Source organism: Artibeus jamaicensis, unplaced genomic scaffold (assembly GCF_021234435.1).
Source record: "Artibeus jamaicensis isolate MK-2021 breed Jamaican fruit bat unplaced genomic scaffold, CSHL_Jam_final contig_76, whole genome shotgun sequence".
In the NCBI taxonomy this organism is placed as follows: Eukaryota; Metazoa; Chordata; class Mammalia; order Chiroptera; family Phyllostomidae; genus Artibeus; species Artibeus jamaicensis.
In genome coordinates, this window is record NW_026521954.1 from 26,534,033 (window position 1) to 26,554,078 (window position 20,046).

At 56.3% G+C, this 20,046-nt stretch overlaps 1 protein-coding gene across 1 annotated transcript in view; it reads right to left on the minus strand.

The window, feature by feature from the left end:
* GRK4 (G protein-coupled receptor kinase 4) overlaps positions 1-18,101 on the minus strand; it is a 36,783-nt gene extending 18,682 nt beyond the window's left edge. Inside the window, exons 1-5 of the mRNA XM_053672337.1 lie at positions 18,017-18,101; positions 6,616-6,719; positions 4,132-4,224; positions 3,319-3,382; positions 495-635 (exon numbers count right to left, since the gene is read on the minus strand). Coding sequence (XP_053528312.1) covers positions 495-635; positions 3,319-3,382; positions 4,132-4,224; positions 6,616-6,695 — 378 coding nt within the window. The 5' untranslated portion in view covers positions 6,696-6,719; positions 18,017-18,101. The remainder of the gene's footprint in view (positions 1-494; positions 636-3,318; positions 3,383-4,131; positions 4,225-6,615; positions 6,720-18,016) is intronic.
* Between the last annotated feature and the right edge of the window lie 1,945 nt (positions 18,102-20,046).

Below are 20,046 nucleotides of genomic sequence, written 5' to 3' on the forward strand. Positions count from 1 at the left end.
AGCCAGGTCCGAGGTGAGGGCCGCTCCGCCCCACAGCCTTGCAGCAGCCCCCCCACCCCGTGCAGGCGGATCCTGCAGCTCCGTACAACAGGGACGCGCCAACTGGGGGCCGACTCCAGGTGTCCGGGAAAGGACAGAGGTGGGAACAGACAGGGCCCATGGGAGGGGACGCTGGGAAGTGCCTCCAGGCAGGCCGGGGTCCGAGGGCTGTCCCCCGTGGGGGGGAGGGGCCCCTGGCCAGCCAGGCAGGAGGGGGCAGCTGTGAGGAGTACCGGCCAGATCAGAGATGCGGACGGCCGTCCCCTGCAAGTCCCTGGCAGGGACGCCACAGGCTTCCATTCGTGTCCTAGGTTAGGACTGAGTGAGAGGGACGAGGGCTGCACCGGGCACCTCTCCCCTTGAACGCCCGAGACCAGCCCCACATGGCAGCTCCCGGGGCTGGGGGGCGACGCGCACCCCCAGGAACCCACAGGGAGGAGGGGAGAGATACTCACGACAAACCGGCTGTGCACTTTCTCCAGGATTCTCTTCTCGTTCAGCGCCATGGCTTCCCCCTTCCTCCTCTTTATCCTTTTCTTTTCTAACTTTTTACAGGCGTACATTTTCCCCGTAGCTCTCACTTGACAGGCACAAACCTAGTTTAAAAAAAATAAAGAAAACATTCACACTGCGGAGAGAGCACAGTGGTCCAAGAGAGCCCAGTAAAGAATAGCAGCTGCGCTGCAGGAGCCAGGACCACGGGAGTGGACACCTGGCCACACCGGCGTGGGCTCCCGCCCCTCCGCTGCCGCCTCTGTAGGAGCTCAGGCCGCCTGGGGAGCAGAGCTCGCCCCACGGCCCCAACGCGGGGCCACTGGGACCAGGTCACATGTGACCATGCGCGACTGGCCGACTTTGAGACGCCTTTCCCGTCTTCTCTTTGGCTGTACAAGAGCAAAAGTTCTAGAAACTAAATAAAATCTTGATTTTTTTAAAAAAAAGTTCAAGCATATAAGAAAATATATTTCATAGAGTTCATACCTTTCCATACATTTATTCTTAGTTTTAAAGTTGTATTTATAAGTCCTGGCTGGTGTAGCTCAGTGGATTGAGCGCGGGCCTGCGAACCACACAATCGCGGTTCGATTCCCAGTCAGGGCACATGCCTGGGTTGCAGGCCAGTTCCCAGCAGGGGACGCACGAGAGGCAACCATACATTGATATTTCTCTGTCCTTCTCTCCTTCCCTTCCTCTCTAAAGATAAAATTTTTAAAAAGTTGTATTTATAGATCACTTAACTGTACATTATGAAAATTTTCCAACAAACATTTCAAAACAGTGGAGAAAGAAGAGAAAGCCCCCGCGGGCCCCAGTCCCCAGGCTCTGGAGCATCAGCACAAAGCTGGCTCGCGTCCCTCACACGCCTACTGCACAGCCACGCACGGATTACTTTACAAGCAAATGCCGAACATGATGTAATTTTATCCATCAATAAATTAACCGATGGAAAAACGTAGTTTATTGTGAGAAGTATTCGAAGTATTAACAAGGACGATGAGTAACCCCCCCCTGAAAACTCCAAGACGACTGTCATCGGTACACCTCTGGGCAGCCCCGGTGCCCCTTCCCGAACCGACGTGCACAACTGGCCCTGCGCCCCCTGGGCTCTGGCGGGGACCCTGCGCCCTGGACGGTCGGAGAGATGGCATTTCACGCCGCCCGCACCGTGCAGTGCACCTAGTGCCTCATCCAGCGAGCGGCCCCCTCCCAGCACAAGACCCGCCAGAGCCCCGTCAGTCCCTCTCCTGCGGTCGGGGCGGCCTGCGGACCAAGCAGGTGTCCGCGCCATGGGCTCAGCAGGCTGCCCCACGGAAGGGCGGCCAGGGTGGAATGCGACCTTGGGTCCGCCAAACCCGCAGGGGGCGCTCTCTCCCTACACTGGCCCACCCCCAGCCCTGCGGGCAGGGACGCCCACCCAGGGCCCAGGAGCCTCCCGGGAGGGCCTAGCGCAGGTGAAAGCGTCACTGCGCTGACAAGACCTAGGCCCCGTCAAAGCTGCTGGCCGAGGTGCTGGCACGTGGAGAAAGGAAGTGGCCCGCAGCCGTGGCCCCCACCCTCTGAGGCACCAGGGACCAGTTTCGTGGGAGACAGTTCTTCCACGGACTGGGGTGGGGGCGGTCTTGGGGTGACTCAGGCCCATCACACTGGAGCTCCCCTCCTGCTCCGAAGCCCAGTCCCTCTCAGGACCAGCCGGTTACCGGTCCGAGGCCCGAAGCTGGGGGACCCCCGTCCTGCGGGACCTGGGCCTGAAGGGCCCTGAGGCCGTGTGCAGGAGGGTCCAGGGCTCCTTCTAACAGGCACCCGGGATTGAAAGGACCGCCCACTGCCCTCTGGGCCTGGCACCGGGAGGGCACACCCAGGCCGCGTCTGTCAGAGACCAGGGCGCCCACTCGGTTGTGTGTTTGGAAACACAAGTGAACGTGCTTGGTGGCTGTGCAGATGGCCCACCAGCCCACTGGCCTGCGGGACCGGGTGGGGGAGGGGATGCTGCCGACTCGGACCCTCCCTCTCGCAGGGCCTCCCGCGCCAGCTTCCCAGTCCACCCGGGGATCCTCACGACCTTGGCATTCGCTTGGAATGTGGGAGCAGGGGGGCTCCACAGCTGCAGGCCGCGCGGCCTCTGGGGCGGACACGCCCTCTCCACCGCCCTCCCACCGCCCTGGCTCCCGCACTTCCAGGCGCCCGCGCTGAGCCGGTCCCTCCAGAGAAGCGCCACCTCCAGAACGGGCGTGGGAGCCTCTGCCGAGCCCGGAGCTCGGCCGTCACACCCAAAGACCACGCCTCTCGGATCTCGCCAGTTCACAGTCTCCGGCCCCTTCTCCCGGGGGTGTGAGGTGCACGTGTGTGCAGACAGAGTGGAGCCGAATGAGCGCACCGCACAGCTCACTCTGCACACAGACCTCCGGGCGGGCCCCACACTCTAGAAACAGAGCGACAGACATGCCACTCCAGACGCAGAGCGACCGCTCTGATCAGGACAGACGGACTGAGTTTGAACCCCGACTGTGGGAGAGCAACTTCTTCACGAAGTGAGAGGTAAAAATAAAGATAATGATTTCCCCCCAGGTTTCCTCATTTTTAAACAGCTTGTGGCAAAGTACCTTTTGCTTGAAGTTCGATCTTAATCCTCAGGCTTGGCCAAACTGACCCCTGGACGCGCGGCAAGGACGCGCAGCAAGGACACGCGTGTGCCAGTGACGCGGAGGCGCCACCTGCAGGTCAGGCCTCCCGGCTCCCTCGCTGTCCCGTGCCGCTCCCGACCGACCACACACGACTTACCTCCCCAAACCCGCCTTTTCCCAGGACTCTGTACTGTTTAAACGTTTTCTTTGTCACTGGTTGCCTAAGGGATAAAAAAGAAGTTTCAGGGCTCACATCACATCGTAACTTTAAAACAGAGAAGGCCACCCACCCTGTCCCAGGCCTGTGTGTGGGACCGCACTGGCCGAGGGGCACCCGGGACAGGGCCTCACCCCTGCTAGGCCGGGGCTCCCCCCTGGGGACAGTGCCCGGCAGCACCGCAGGCCCACTGAGCACCCGCGGGCCGGTGCAAGGTGGCTGGGCTGTGGTCACAGATGGGGACGACAGCCACCCACACTGTGCCCGTGCCCAGGCGTCTCCCCTGGGGCCCACCAACCCGCTGTGGGGGGGGGGGGGCGGCGCATCTACAGCGTGAGGTCCTTCAGAAAGGGACCCTCGGGGGAGACAGCCGACATCTCAAAAACATGTGAGAAATGGAACCGGGAAGACGGCCCCTCGGTAATAACTGTCCCAGTGAGCACTCGGCCATGGAGTCGGGGAAGAACACTGAGCGTGTGGCGCACATTTCTCGGTGACCCCAGCCGCCCAGTAGTGTGGACTCCTCCGTATTCCCACTGCTGCCCCCGTGAAGTTGCTGCTGCTTAAGGCAGGCAGACCAGCGCTGGCTGAACGAGAAACTGAGTATACGTATTCAGTAATTTCTGTATGGAAATGCCACACACAAACCAAGGTTTCCAATGGTATTTTGATAAGACGGGAAAATAGACATCAATCAGGGTATATTAGGAAAAGTCGCCGCTTGTTTTTATTGAATCTTAAGTTAGAACATACCTTTCCAGCCATTTCCACTGCAAGAATCGAGAAAAGTATGGGCTATCTTGGTATTCTTCAAACGGTTTCCCACTTAAGTAGCCGTGGACAGCCCTGGAAAACGATGGCACGCAGTCACGCACCTGCAATTCGCTGCAGCAGGAGGAGCCCGGTGTTAAGAGCACCAGTGAGCCCGGCGTGTGGAGAGCCGGGTGGCGCACACAGGTCAACACACTGAGCTCCGCACACGGACTCCCACAGCGGTTTCTCCCGAGACTGGTGAGAACAGGAAGGCAAGACTCCAAAGAGATGAAGTCGATTTACCCTCCCAAAGCCAGAGGGTCTTTTTATGTATGTGGACACCAGAGATGACGAGTTGACAGAAACAACCCACCGCCCTGGCCGGCGTGGCTCAGTTGGTTGGAGTACCTTCCCATGAACTGCAAGGCTGTGGGTTTGATTCCCCATCAGGGCACGTGCCTGGGTTACAGGTTCGGTCCCTGCTCAGGGGCCTATGAGAGGCAGCTGATCCATGTTTCTCTCCCTCTCTCTCAAACCAATAAGCAGGTCGTCGGGTAAGGACAGAGAAAGCTGCAGGCGGAGGATGGTGGCTTCCCGCAGCAGGAAAAGCTCTGGGTTCCATCCTCAGCTCAAAAAACTACCAGTAAAAAGACAATCGTTTAAAACACAGTCGAAGTGTGTGCGTGCACACTCACGTGCACAGGCATGCATGTCTCCGCGGGAACGTAAAGGTGTGTGAACAAACGAGAGAATGTGTAACCGCTAATAGTCACCAGGCAGAAGATGTCAGTGTGTGGCACAATCCTTTTTAACACCAAACAGAGCGCCCGACAAATGGTTTTCCGCTCCACAGTCCTTCAGATAATTACACGGTGAGCCACACCTCTTAGTTTTCATTTGTAATCAGGTTTTATCATGGAATAGAACTCTCCCCCGGGGAATGGTCACTGCCCAGAAGCGGCCCGCCCTTTGCTTTGCAACAGCTCGCTGGTTACTAAGTGTCTGGCGAAGGGGAGGCTGCGGCCCGAGTTTCACAGACAAGGAAAACATGTCCCGAGGCCGACAGGCTCCGGGGCCGCTCAGGGAAGCCTTCGGCAACAAAGCCTGTTTACAGCAATACCGAGACCCAATGCGCTTCCCTAAAACCTCCTTCTCACAGAGGGGTTCTCCCACCACGCAGCACGTGACAGCGTCACTGCTCTGAGAGTGGGGGGGTTTGTGCTGCCTTATTTTTAAAAAACGTGACCCACAGAGACAAAAGCTATTTGGGTCCTCCATAGTTGTTGTTTTTAATTAATTTGAAAGAGAGAGAGAGAGACATTGATGTGTTGCTCCAGTTCTTTATGCATTCACGGGCTGACCCTTCAGTGAGGCCTGACCTGGGATCGAACCCACAACCTTGACGTATCTGGATGAGGCTCCACCGGGCTGAACCACCTGGCCAGGGCCCCTTATCGTGTTATTCCCAGAACCTAGAGCAATGACAGGCACATAGTAGGTGCTCAATGTTTTCCAAAAAGAGTAACTAACACTCCAAGGCTCTGGCGTGGACATTGTCCTAGGGCATGTAAGAATGTAACTGTAAACCAGCAGGGTTTTCGTCTGTTTGACTCTTGGCTGTAACTTCAGCCCACAGGAGGAACTGTCACGGGGTGAAGTGCGTCTCCTAAAGACATGTGTCCTAAGCCCACACCTGCAGACCGGACTGCACTTGGAAGTGTAACCTGCTCAGATGAGGCCACGGAGGCCGCACTCCAAAGCCAAGGGCGCCCCTAGGTTCTGGCAGACACAGCCTGCAACGCCGCAGGCACGGGCACCCAGGGCCACCAGGTGGCGCCCGAGAGGCTCTGAGGGCACAGCCCTACGGCCATGAACTCAGACGGGCAGCTTGCCCGCTGGGAGACCACAGTTCTGTCGCTCTGCGCCACCCACTGGTGGTGCTTTGTCGTCGCCGTCGGCCCCCCCCACCCCCATCCTGGGGAAACGCCCATGGTGGCTGACACAGAGCAGGCTCTTGAGGAACGTCTGTCAAATGCGGGAGACACCCGAACGTCCTGCCTAAAACTGCAAAGGACTCTGTGTTTGGAGCCAGATACTTTCAGAAACATTCTTTCCTCCGTGGACGTCAGGAGGCTGGACTCGGCCAAAGTGCTCTGGCTTGGAGTTTCCTGTTCATATTGCAAAGGACTGGAGACAAGATTTTCTGGTGAGAGCCTGGGTCTGAAAAAACACTTTGTGGGGTCTTTTCCCCTTGGACACAAGCACCCTGGTGGGCCGAACAGAGAGGGCCAGGAGCCCGCCAAGCGATGCCCGTGCCCTCGCCCTCCCCCCTGACCCGCCCCGGCGTGGCAGCGACCTGTGTGCAAGGCCCGCTCTTCCCCTGCCTCTTCCTGTGACAGTGGCCGTTTCAGCTGGGAAAGCACCCCAGTGAGAACTAGCTGGCCCAACGCAGGCGAGCCATGGACGAGGGGGGCGCTGGCTTACCTGGTGCACTCCCCGAAGACCTCTTTGGGGGGCGTGCCCTTCAGCTGCAGCTGGCACTCTCTCACGGCATGCAGGGGCATCTGGGGTAGCAGGGCTGCTGAGCTCTTTGAGGCACGGACCAAAGATAGGACAGTCAGTGACCGCACAGCTCGGCGGCTGCGAGCAGGGCCTGAACTCACGGCGGCAGACAGAAGGGCACAAGGTGACAAGCGGGCGCCACCCTCGCTCTGGCCCAGGCCCATTTCCCCAGGTTCTGAGTGCTGCCTTTCCCCAGGACACCAGCACAGAGCCGGGGCAGGGTCTCCCGAGCTGGGGGACCCCTTGTTCACAGCGTCGCTCCCAACGGCCAAACTGGGCGCAGCCCAGTATCCGTTGGCAGATGGAAGGGTGAGCAAAATGCGGTCTGTCCATCTGATGGAGCATCACTCGACCTTGAACGGGAGGGAATTCCTACACCTGCTACAGCACGGCTGGGCCCTGGGGACCACACGCTGTGGGGACGCCATGGAAGGACAAGCTCTCTGCGACTCCACCTGCATGAGGTCCCCACAGCAGTCAGACTCTAGGACAGGAAGAGCAGTGGGAGCAGCGGGCAGGGCGGGGGTGCGGGGCTGGGGCTCCGTGGGACGGAGTGTCACTTCCGCGAGACGGTGGTGGTGGCGGTGGCTGTGCAACGTGAATGTACTTAACGACAAATGTTATGTTACGTGTTTTTACCACAATCAAAAATGCAAACACCCCAGCTGGTGTAGCTCAGTAGACTGAGCGCCAGGCTGTGAACCAAAGGGTCGCCGGTTCGATTCCCAGTCAGGGCACATGCCTGAGTTGCAGGCCAGGTCCCCAGTAGGGAGCACCTGAGAGGCAAACACACATGATGTTTCTCTCCCTCTCTCTCTCCATCCCTTCCCCCATGTCTAAAAATAAATAAATATTTTTTAAATGCACACACGCAAACGTAAACCTTCGTGAGTACACAAACTTGTCCCTCACGCAATGGCACGGAAACCATGTGCAGATGCTCCTCAGCTCCTGGGGGCCTGTGGCCCAGCAGACCTGTCCCGAACTCCAAGTCTTGTGCGTCAAAACGGCGTTTAACACAATGTCGCCAGGAGACACGGAGGCGTTTTGTCAATGTGACAGGACGTGAAAACACGACACGCCACGTGCAGGAGACACTGACCAACCAGCACACCGCAGAGTGGCCGCTGTTGGCCCCGTGACCGTGCGGCGCCGCAAGAGCCGGCGGAAGAGACCGAGAGGGGCGTCCGGTGCTACGCACTCCCGGCTGCCACCCCCGTAGGGTCGGGGGCTGCCTGCGGTCTCGTCCGTGCTGGCACCTCGCACCCACCGCGTCCTCTGGCAGCTGCCCCCTCGCCCGAGGTCGCCCGCTTGCCCGAGGTCGCCCGCCCCAGCAGACCACTCCGGCTGCGCTCCACAGGACAGACCCCGGGACCACTGGCTCACAGGAGACACGCAGTGCCAGTGCTGACATGGACGGCGAGACTGCCTCCAAAGAGGACGTAACGCTTCACACTCTCACCAACGTTACAGTCACTAACAGGACGTGTCCCTGCGGGCCAGCTGGCACGCTCTCAGCCTGCTCCGGGGCTGCTGGGAAACGCGACACGTAACAGGCCTGGTGACCGTCCAGCCTTGTTGAAAATCACCTGCGACCATGCTCAAGTGCACGTTGACCTTGTCGCGAAAAAGGAGACGTGCCGTCTGGGCCACCCAACAGGGGCAGGGCCGGATGTCACTGCAAAGCGTGGTTTTCTGTGGCTGTGGGCGGTTACTTCAACGCAAAGGCTGAACTCTGAACAGAAGTGCACCATGAGGGGACTCGCCTTTTCCCCCAAATAACATTACTGTTCTGACTAATAATGATCAGCCGCTGTCATTTAAATGATGTAAAAGCAGCGAGGCCTTTTCATGTGCCTGTTGTGTCCATCTCACAGCCCCGTGGGTGGACGAGGTGTGGGGAGCCACGGAACCTTCTGGTGCACCCACAGGGGAAGCGGGAGGCCGAGACTGCGCCGCGCTCTCGGGACTGCCCAGCAGCCCCTTCTATCACCCGGTGGCGAGGCCCCGATACGGACGGGATGGCCCCTCATCCCGCCACTCAAGACAAGAAGTCCGCTCACTCAGTTACTGGACAAATACACACTGACTGCTCCAGGCACAGGAGACAACTGAAAACAACATCTTCACAGAAGACAAAGCCCTCAAATTCCAAAGCTGTCTCAAAAGTACAGTTTTAAGAAATACTTCTTATTTTATTTATTTAAGAAATACCCTGGCTGGTGTGTCTCGGTGGATTGAGCGCAGGCCTGTGAATCAAAGTGTCTCCAGTTCGATTCCCAGTCAGGGCACAGGCCTGGGTGCAGGCCAGGTCCCCAGTAGGGGGCGCACGAGAGGCACCCACACAGTGACATTTCCTTTTCTTTCTCCCTTCCCTTCACTTTAAAAATAAAATCTTAAAAAGAAAAGGAATACTTCTCAGTGTTTTCCAGAGTCTGATTTCCCTTCCCGAGATCTCAATTTTCTGCAGCTAAATAGCAGGTTAATCCCATTAAGACTGTTTAATAATTGACTCCAAATAAGAGGTCCCTTCTTTGGTGACTGAGAAGAACTTTGTGTCAGAATAAGAACTCACCCCACACAAAGGAAAAGCAGTCCTTGTGCGGCAGCCCGGCCTCCTGCCGGACGTGATGAAAGGAAGACAGACTCTTCTTCTGCGGCCTCACGTTCAACAACAAGAACTACTTTCCAGAACAGGCAGCTGCTGGGGCTAATTCACCAAATGGACATCAAGAACTCGGAGGGAAAGCAAGCCCCCCGGTGGAGAGGAAGGGGTGGGTGAATTCTGAAGAAACAGACTTATTTTTCTGTGTTGAAATACGTACCGACTTCACTACCTTTTAAAAAGCAATGGTCTTCGTTGTTTAATTATATTTATTTTAGAGAGAGGGAGGGAGCGAGGCAGAGAGGGAGTGAAACACCGTGTGGGACGCAAACACCATCACTGCCTCGCACACGCACCGGACGGGCAGCCAGCGGGTGCCCCTTTGCTCTGTGGGGTGGCGCCCAGCCCACTGAGCCACGATGGCCAGGGCCACTGTTTAATTCTAAAAGTCCTTCCCGCGTTTCGGGTGCAGACCCCAGTGGACACTGGCTCTGCGGTGCCCTGTGACGCACCGGGCTTTTAACGGTGACCAAGTCCAGTTTCCTTGCTTGTCCCAGTCCCACCTAAGAAACCACGGTCTAGACCAAGGTCATGAAGATCCACTTAGGAGTGTCGCATCCAAGATTTATGCCTTAGAGATTTCCTCTGAGGGTTTTACAGCTCAGCTCTTCCATTTGAGATTTTTGTGTGTGTGTGGTGTAAGGTAGTGGTTGAACTCCATTCTTATTTTCAACACTATTTTTTATTTATAGATTTTATTTATTTTGGGGGAGAGGGGAAGGGAGGGAAACATCGATGTGTGGTTGCCTCTCAGCACACCCCAGACCTGTGCCCCGACTGGGACTCGATCAGCAATTGGCGACCCTGTGGCTCGCAGCCTGTGCTCAACCCGCTGAGCCACACCAGCCGGGGCTGAACTCCGTTCCTTCCCGTGTGGGTGTCCTGTTGTCCCTGCACCTTCCTCGGAAGGCGGTGCTTCCCCCACTGAGAGAGTTGCCCTGGCGCCTGGCTGGGAGCTGCCCAACTGCAGGTGTGGGAGCTGGTCCCTGCACTCTCAGTTCCAGCCCCTCCTCTGGGGACTGTCCTCAGGCCGAGACCACGTGGTTTCTGAGGTCAGCTTGTTAATTTCTGCACAAACGGGAGCTGCGCTTTTGCTGGGGGCTGTGAGGAGCCTGCAAACCAAGGTGGGGGTGCTGCCGCCTGGACAAGGAACAGCAAGGCCACTGACCCAGGACGCGGGGCGTCTTCCCAGCCCTTTCACTGCCCCTGCTCCTGTCAACCAGGCTTTCCCGTTTTTTGGTGCGCAGACGTCCTGCACTTCTTTCATTATATTAACTCCTGGTTTACTCTTTCCGGTAGTGCTGCGTGTGTGTGGGCGCCTGGGGTTTTCTACACCAAGTGCTGGTCTGAACGTGCCCCCTGGGAATTCTGGGGTTGCAATGCTACCCCCTCCCCCTGAAGGGGCAACAGGAGCATGCGGGCCTGGGGAGCCCTTGTGGAGGCGGCTCCAGAGAGCCCCCTCGTCTGTGTCCAAATGAGGACACGGCCGGAAGGCACCAGCCATGAGCCGGGGACAGGAACGTTGGTAAGAAAGATTTTAACGTACTTGCATATTTACCCAGCTAACTAACAGGGCTCTGCACTCTGATGCCGGATGTAAGTTATTTGTAAATCTTTGCACCAGGAGAAGACGCACCTCACTCATGAAGAACGAGTCTAAGATCCGCAGCCCACAGTCTCTCCGGTGCTCATCGGCAGCGACCTCGTACTCCGCCTGGCGGTGGAGACGACAGGGGACAAAATGTCAGTGGAGCTCCTTCACTGGCCTTGTGACGTTTCTCTTCCTCTGACTGGGGGACCCACTTGGTGGCCGAAGGGCCAGAGAGCAGCTCTGCTGTCCCAGCGTCTCCCTTGACAGCCGCGAGGGGGAAAGCCATTTCTTTTCTGTTTTTTTAAAAAGATTGTACTTATTTATTTTAGAGAGGGGGAGAGAGAAAGAAAGGGAGAGAAACATCCATGTGTGGTTGCCTCTCACACGCCCCACACCGGGGACCTGGCCCGCAACCCAGGCATGTGTCCTGACTGGGAATCGAACCGGCGACCCCACGGTTCGCAGGCCGGCACTCAGTCCATGAGCCACACCCTGCTTCTCCAGGCTGGATGGTGCAGTGGGCAGCCCGCCACCTCCCCACCCAGGCCCGGCCGCAGATGGCCGCTCACCACGGCGTCCAGGAGCTCAGTGCACCTCCTCAGGTCCTGCCTCGTGGCACAGAACTGCCGGAAGAGGAGTCTGCCCAGGGGCTGCTTGTCGCAGAGGCTGCCGTAGTCCTTCTCTGGGTGGAGGAAGGGGGGACACGCCCGTCATGATCCACACCCCGCCTTTTCTGCTCTCACCTGATTCGGTCAAAGTCGGAAATGCCAGCGGCAATAGTACTTTCCACACACCGTTCTGTCCACCAATTCAGAGCGGCTCGTCACCAGCAACATCTGAAACACCTGAGCGGAGCCAGGGACGGCCAGGGGACCCGCAAGTAAAGGTGTGGCCCGAAATGTCCCGCCTCCCGGGGGACCCGTGCGCCTGTCACCTCGGAGGAAGAGGGGAGGGCAGCGGGGTCCTGGGGACAAATCACGCATCTGGGAAGCGTGTCACAGGAAGGCACTGAATGAGGTGTTAAAAACCTCTTTTCCATTTTACTCTGTATACCTTCACAAGGTGCAAATACTGTTAACATTGAACGATTTTTACAATGCTTTTCCTTTTCGGCAGAATAATATGCTACAAATCCTGCCTCACACCCAACACTGGCACTGTGTGCAGAACAAGGCACCAATGTCGGTCAACGTGTCAAGAGGAACATTAACAAATATATTCAAAATAAGTTCATTTAAACTTCAGCAGGAAAATCGGTTACTCTTTTCACGGCGCCTTTGAACTTGAAATGACATAACCGGGTCCAGGTACTTGTGCAATGGTTCTGAATCGTATTCCTGAAGGGGAAGCAAGCCACACCTGACTCCTCAGTGGAAGGGCTGCTGGCGCCGTGACGCCGTGATTCGGGCGCCTGAGCCACGCCTGCCCCGGGGCTGGGTCTGAGCACAGGGGCACCGGCGGCAGGGAAGCCGCGGCGGCCGGGGCTCAGCTGTTCTACAAACGGCAGCAGCCCGCTGTGTCCAATTTTAGGGATACTCACTAACTACATTTTTAAAAAGACACAAGGCCTCAAAAAGTGATATTTCTTAAAAGCTGTGAATTTTTAATACTTTCCTCCCAAATTCAAAGGTTCAGAAAACTCCCTGGTTTCCAGGTGAAGACGAGCAGCGGGGACACCCAGGTCTGCCCCCTCCTCCCCCAGAGTCTGCCGAAAATACCGGAAGTTGAAACAGAGACAGAACCACAACAAAAAGCATGAAACCCTAACATGGAAAAGGCACCCTCAGGAGTCAGAAAAGTGAGGGTGACCCAGAACAGGGAAAGCCGCTGGGGTTGGAGTTAAAGGGACACCAGCTGAGGCCCCAGAGATGAGCTGGGCCCCCACAAAGCTAGATCATGGGCACCCCTCTCGGTTCTGGTCAGAGCGGCAGGGCTTCTCCCTCAGGCCGAAGCCACTTTACAGAAAGTGGGTGTCTGCCAGGACAGACTCTGGGACCCTGGGGAGAGAGGCAGAGCCCAGCTTCAGGAGCTAAAATGCGCTTCTGGCAAGACCAAGCACTTCTGGGCGTGGCTGCTGGACGCCCGCCAACAAGACCCCACTCCAGGGAGAGGGTGCCCAGGACACTCACCCCGGCAGCCCCCAAACGAACAAGCACAGCCCTTAGTGGGCACCTGGGTAAACAGAAAACGTCACTCAATCCCACTGCTATCCACCAAGAAGGAAAGAACTCAAAACACACCTTCTGTTCATACTAAATAAAAGAAGAATTGTTTGAGGAGCTATAATAAGGAAATGGAGGCGGAGGAGGACGAGGTGGGCAGTGGGGAGAATGCAGGGGAAGCAAGGAAAACCCGGGCGAGCAAAGGCGGCCCCGCCAAGACGTCTGGCAGGGAGTGGACAGCGCGGGACCCTCCGTCTGCGGCTCCCACCGCCCTGCCCGCTTCTAGACCACACGGCCACACACGCCTGCACCACAGTGCTGCCCGATGGCAGTTGCATCAGGAAGAGCCGTGGGCCCAGGTAACCAGAGGGTGAGCGAGCCCCCCAGCCAGCACCTCGAGGCCGAAAGGGGGCAGGTAGGCGGAGGGAAGCAAAAGCGGAGCCAAGGAAACTGTCAAATGACTTTGTTTAAAGCTGGGGCAGGTTTTCAAGGAGCCTGACGCCCGAGGAGGGAGTCTCTGTGCCAGGAGGCACTCGGTCGCGGCTACGCTGCGGTGCTGGCTCCCTGCTCTCTGTGCGCCCACGATGGGCCTCAGTCCCTCCCACACTCTCACCTGATCTTCACCTTCGTGCTCAGAGGCGTGAGGGAGAGCAGGGCCTGCCGGGGGCCCCGCTGTGCCGGCTATGCAGGTGAGGTGGGGCGGGAGGCTGGGGCGGAGGCCAGGACTGAAGGGGGCAGGGTGGCCAGGTGACAAATAAGCCGTGGAGAGCGACTCCTTCTCACCCTGTCCCTCCGAGGAGGTGGGGTTACAGCAGGGACTCCATGAGCTCCTTTCCGAGGAACCTGTGTCCCACTAAGGGGACAATGAACACAGAGGAGCTCAGGGCTGTCACTCATGGGGAGGAGAGCTGGGGAGCAGTGCCCCGGGGGTCCTGCCGCAGGCAGCTGGGGAACTGACAGAGGAACAGAGGGAGGCAGAGGGAGGGGCTGTGAAGGGACTCCAGAGTTGGGGTGTGAGGGGCAGACCTTCTTTGCTTTTTTTGCCATAGGCGCCTCAAAGGTGCCGCCTGGGCTCCCGTCTGCAGCCCCTCGGGCTCTGAGCTTGAACCCTGCAGCTCCCACCCGAGAGAAGGGGCTCCTCATACTGCGCCCCGCCCCACACTCTGCCGGGACAGACCTGACAGTCCTCCCCCCTCCCCCCCACCCCAGCCCCCGTCTCCCGGCCATGCCGCTACACGGAAGGGACCCTCGCACTCACTCAGGCCCATCGCCACCACCCAGGCCAGGCGCCCACCGCCTCCTGCCCGCACAGTGGCCTCCCTGCGCCTGGGCACACCCTCTCGCCCTCACTCCTCACTCTGGCGCCTGGGAGACCCTTCCAGAATGCAGACCTGCCCTGGGGCCCTTGTGCTGCCCCAGCATGCAGGGCAACGCTCTCACTACAACCTGCAACCACGTTTATCCTGTGATCACCTCACAGGCCTGCCTGCGAGGGGACTGGGCCCGGTGCATGGGCGCAGACAAATGAGGTTTACAAACCAACTAGTGGTGCTGGGCACATTTACCCAATGTATTATGTCAATCATACCTCAGTGAAAACAAACTAATCTCTTAAAAAAGAAAAAAGTATGGATTTGTAAAAGCTAACTAATGGGAAAGTCAGTTCTATGTACTCCATTCTATGTACTAAAAATCTACCCCAAAGACTCAGAAATATACTTAGGTAATTTGCATGCAAGTGTACTTTAAAATATAGTCCTACAATCCCGCTAGTGTATCTGACAGCACAAAGTCTGGAATAAAAGTTCTTGGTATCTTAATCACAACGCACACCTGGACCGACAGGACCAACTGGCGGGGGACGTGCTCCGTGTGGCTTCCAGGGACAAAGGCCCCTCCTGCCGTGCGGCAGACAGTGACGGACCTGGAGAAGCCAGGCCACAGGCACACACAACATGCCGTCCTTGGCACCAGACAAGGCAACTCAACAAGACGGCCAGTGCTGGCGAGGACATGGGGGTCGGCGGTCGTCTCCTGCTGCTGGTGGGGACGCCGACGCTGCAGCTGCTCAGGAAGCTGAACGGAGTTGACTCTGACCAAGGTCCAGACCCAACGGGGAAAGAACAGCCGTTGCAACGAGTGTTGCTGGCACAACCAGCTCCCCAGGGAAAGAACTGAGACTGAACCCCTACCTCACCCCACAGCCAAAAGCTAACTGCACCTGATCAAACGCCTAAATTTAGGAGAGAGCACTTAGCAGAGAGCATGGGGACAAGTCTTTGTGACTTTGGACTAGGCCATGGTTTCTTAGATATGACACCAAAAGCACAAGAACAACAAAAAATAGATGAACTGGACTTCGTCAAAATAAAAATGTGTTCCTCGAAGGATGTCATTCATTAAGGAAGTGGAAGGAAAACACGGACTGGGAGAAAATACCGGGAAATCCAGTATCTGACGAGGGCCCAGCACCCAGAACACACAAAGAACACTTACTCTGCACCAGTGAAAAGACAAATAACTTATTTAAAAAATGGGCTTGAACAGGCACTTATTTAAAAAAGGACTCGAACAGGCATTTCTCCGAGAACATATAGAAATGGCCGGTGCGTGCCGGGGGACACGAATCCCGCACTGCGCGCCGCCGTGGCACACCCCCGGGACGGCCGGGCGCGGTAACAACCAACAGGGACGTGTGGTGTGTTGGGAAGGACGGACCGGCACCGGGCAGCTGGTGGGAGTGGAAAATGGCGCGGCCACTGTAGAAAACAATTTGGCACTTCCTCAAAAACCTAAACAAAAATTACCACAGTATCCGGCAGTTTTAACTCTGAGTACATGCTCTAAAGAAATTAAAAGCAGGGACTGAAATACTTGCACACCAGTGTTCCCAGCAGCATTATTCACAACAGCCCCAGAGTGGAGGCCACCCTGCATCAACAGATGAACAAAATCCACACTGATACAGTGATACCCAAATTAACGCCACTGAACTGCACACCGGAAAGTGGTTAAGATGGTAACTTTTGTTATGTGTACTTTACTACAAGGGAAAATCCTGTACGTGGATGTCCACAGCAGTATCAGTCACAACAGACAAAAAAAAAATGAGAACAACTCAGTGTCTCTCACGGATGCATGGATAACTAAAACGCAATGTACCTTTACAATGGACCACTATTTGCCCACAGAAGTGAATTAAATACTGACTCGTGCCACAGCACAGATGAACCCTGAAAACACTGTGTTAAATGAAAGGAGCCGGTGCTAAAAGACCACACAGCATGCGAGTCCCATTCCCCTGAGACGCCCAGACAAGGCGGCTCCAGAGCGAGGGCAGACCCGGGGTTGCCGGGGTGGGGTCTCTCTGAGGCCACAACGATGTAAAATTGATGGTGGCCATGGCTGCACAGCTCCATGACTGTATTAAAAACCATCAAACTGTGCATGTTACATAGGTAAAGTGGATGGCGTGTTAATTAGACCTTAATAAAGCTGCAATTTAAAAAAAATAACAAGGTTGAAACGACTGGGTAGGTCTTTGGTGGGGGAACCACCTGCGCTTTAAACTGAAATTAATTTTGATAGTTAAAATAGTCACTCTTAAAAAGAAACTGTTATGGTACTAAAAAAAAGATGGGTTGATTTAAAAAAAAATAATCTTAGGTGCTCTCCCTAAGTACAAGACCAAGTTCAGAAACTAAGGAGAAGATTGATACATTTATCTACAGAAAAATTAAAACCTCTGGGAAAAAATACTGCATGCCAAAAGCCACAAATATAAAATATATTCACAATGATATATACATACACACAATATACTCACATAAAAAGATAAATTATATAAAGAGCTTTTGGAGTTAGAAAAGGCAAAAATTTTAAAAACTGATGAAAATGTTCAACCCCATCCATAATTAAAACAAGAGACCATTTTTCAAATTGCAGTTTATTTATCTTTATTAAAACCACTGACAACCACTGATGTTAACAAGGCCACAGACAGAGATGACTTGTCACAGGACTGTGGGCAAGAAAGCAAACTGATGTAACATCTTTAGAGGACAATTTAGCAACATCAACGTTTTAAATGCAGATATCCTTTGAACTGGAAGTCATAACTTTTATTTATTTTTTAAATGATTTTATTTATTTTTAGAGAGAGGGAAAGGGGCGGAAAGAGAGGGAGAGAAACATCAATGTGTGGTTCTCTTGTGGGACCCCCTGCTGGGGACCTGACCCGTACGTAACCCAGGCATGTACCCTGACTGGGAATCGAACCAGTGACCCCTTGGTTTGCAGGCCAGGGCTCAGTCCACTGAGCCGCAGCAGCCAGGCCTGGAAGTCACATCCTTTAAAAACACTGTTGCGAATGCCCTACGCACGTGGTTCCCTGTCTGACTTCCTGTGCTCATGTCAGGACCTGCACCACGGCCGCACGCGTGTGTGTAGTATGTGCATACATTCATCTATATACACAAACACACAGGTGGATAGGTGGATATATGCATATGTAATTTTTTTGAGAGAGAGGGGAACATCCATGTGCCAGGCACACGGCACTCAGTGCCTCTCACGCCCCGGCTGGGACCCCACCGCCGGACAGGGAGTCAACCAATGACCCTGGAGGACACCCAGGCCGCTGGGTCAGGCCCGCTGGGGCCAGGCGTCTGCTCTCTGACCCTGTCTGAAGTCCCGTCAGTAACTTGGAGACTGAGAAACAGCTAACAGCCCTCGCTTCTGGAGCCATGTACTTTATAGCTCGGATCAGAAAAGCTACAGGGCTTTTTCCGGAAAAGACTCATGAAGCTGCAGAGACTCCACTAGCTAATTTGGGAAATGAACGAGGAACTCAGGGAAGAGCAGCGTCTAACAGCCGCATGCAGACGCCGCGGCCGCTGTACTCACCGATGGAGCGCCTGAGCTCAACGCACTGGCTGACGGGGGGCAGCTTCAGCAGCTCCCTCCAGTTTTTACTGCGCCCACTTTTTTGGTCATATCCTCCTAAATTTAGGGGGAAAGAGGCATTTTTAACATGGTCAGAAATAGCCCATTGTAACAGCTACTTCCACAAACGACACTTGCACTATGCCAGGGAGACCCTCCCCGTGGCCCTAAGAGACACGGTGGACAAGGTCCCCTTACAGTCCTCATTTAGAGCTGGAAACACCAAGGCGCGGTTATGGGACATAATTTGCCCAGAGCAGTTACAGCCAGGAGAGACTGGGATTTGAACCCTGGTGAATGGGGCCTGATGCACTAAGGGGTTTGCACTTGGAGGTATATATTTAACCTTCTCTTTCTTGAATTTAAGAAAATAGAGTAGCCCCTTAATCTCCAATCCTTTACCAAGTATCAATTAAGGAGGTAGCACTGAAGGGGATATAAAACAAAGATAAAGATGACACCTGGCCCTCACACAGGTTACACTACACCCTGAGAAAGAATCACAGACCACACAGGGTGAAGAGCCCCATGTTCCAGATTCCCAGAGGGCGGTGTGTCTCTGAGCTGGGAGAAAGTTACAAAGCAGAGGATGAAGGTAAACTGGAAATAGAAAAAACTGAACCAGAGAAAGCAGCAAGGAGGGGCTGCTGCACAGAAGGCCGGAACTGAACGAAGGCACGTGGGGGAGCGTCCGAAGGGGCGCAGACGCTCACTTCCGCAACCGGAACGCCCTAAGGAGCCCTGGGAGTGGGAGCAAATTAAGTGCAGTGCAGGAAACAGAAACGTCGGCTGCTGTCCATACCTCCGGAACCAGAGGATTTATAAACTCCTTCGAGGAACCCCATGCAACCAAAAGCCGGGGGTGGGGGGGTGGGGAGGCTCAGCAAGAGAGCATCAAGGACTACGGGTTTTAACGATGCTCCAGCAAACTGCCACGTGACACCACAGCCTGGACACAGAATGGGACTGTTACACTCCAGACCGAACGCATCGGGTGAACCCACCACGCACTCCCCCCTCCGCGTCTGTGCGGTCACTTTCCCCACGAGGTGGAGTGGGTTTGAGTTTCCCGAGAGTCCTCGCATGTGAAACAATTTAAACTTATCACTAAAGGTCATAAATGGCTCACAAAAGTATTACCAAAAAATCTTTCTTTTTTTTTAAAAGCAGTGACTTCTCATGCCGAGTCACCCTCGCTCCAAAGCCCTCAGGGCGGTCACGCCACGCGTGGGGACCGGGCTCTCCTCTCGGTCCTTCAAAGACCGCCAGGCTGTGCTCTGCGGGCTGCCCTCCGCGGCCTGGCGGGCCCTCCGGGACAGGCCCTGGCCGGCCGGAGCCGGGGGACGCGGGGCCCCGCGGTGCACCCACCTAGGCGCGCTTTCAGCAGCAGCGCGTTGGCCACCAGGTTCTCCAGCTCCCCGGACCGCCGCCGCCATCGCGCCCCGCGGGCTCGCGGAGCCGGAGGCACGGCGTCTGCGCCCGTCTCCCTGGCCGGCACCTGCACGCCGGTCTGCGGGCTGAGGCCGGGAGAGCGGCTTTGCTGCCACCGCCGTGGCCTCCCCCACGGCCACAACCACGGCCACCTCGCGTGCCGCCGCCTCTGGGCCCGCTGGCCACGCCGCTGCCGGTGCGGGGCGCGCTGCTGCCGCCGGCCTGGGGCTCTAGCAGGCACGGGGCGGGGGGCGCTGGCTGGCCTGCCGCCGGGCTTCTTCGCGGTCACCACTGCCGTGCCGCGGCCCAGACTAAGGGCTACATCACCCACGCTCCGCACGCGCGACTGTCCTCAGAGTCCGGCTCCCGAAGTCTCCGCCGAGGCCGACCCTAGCTAGCGAAAGGCTCCCGTCCCCCGGCGGCAACGGCTGCCGCAGCCGACGCTGCTGCGCAGCGCGGCCGGCTGCCCGTTGCCCGCTAACGGTTTCCAGAGCACGGACTCGAGCGTCCCCTTGCCCCGCGCCTGACCAGCCAGCTGAGCTCCGAGGGGCACTACAGCT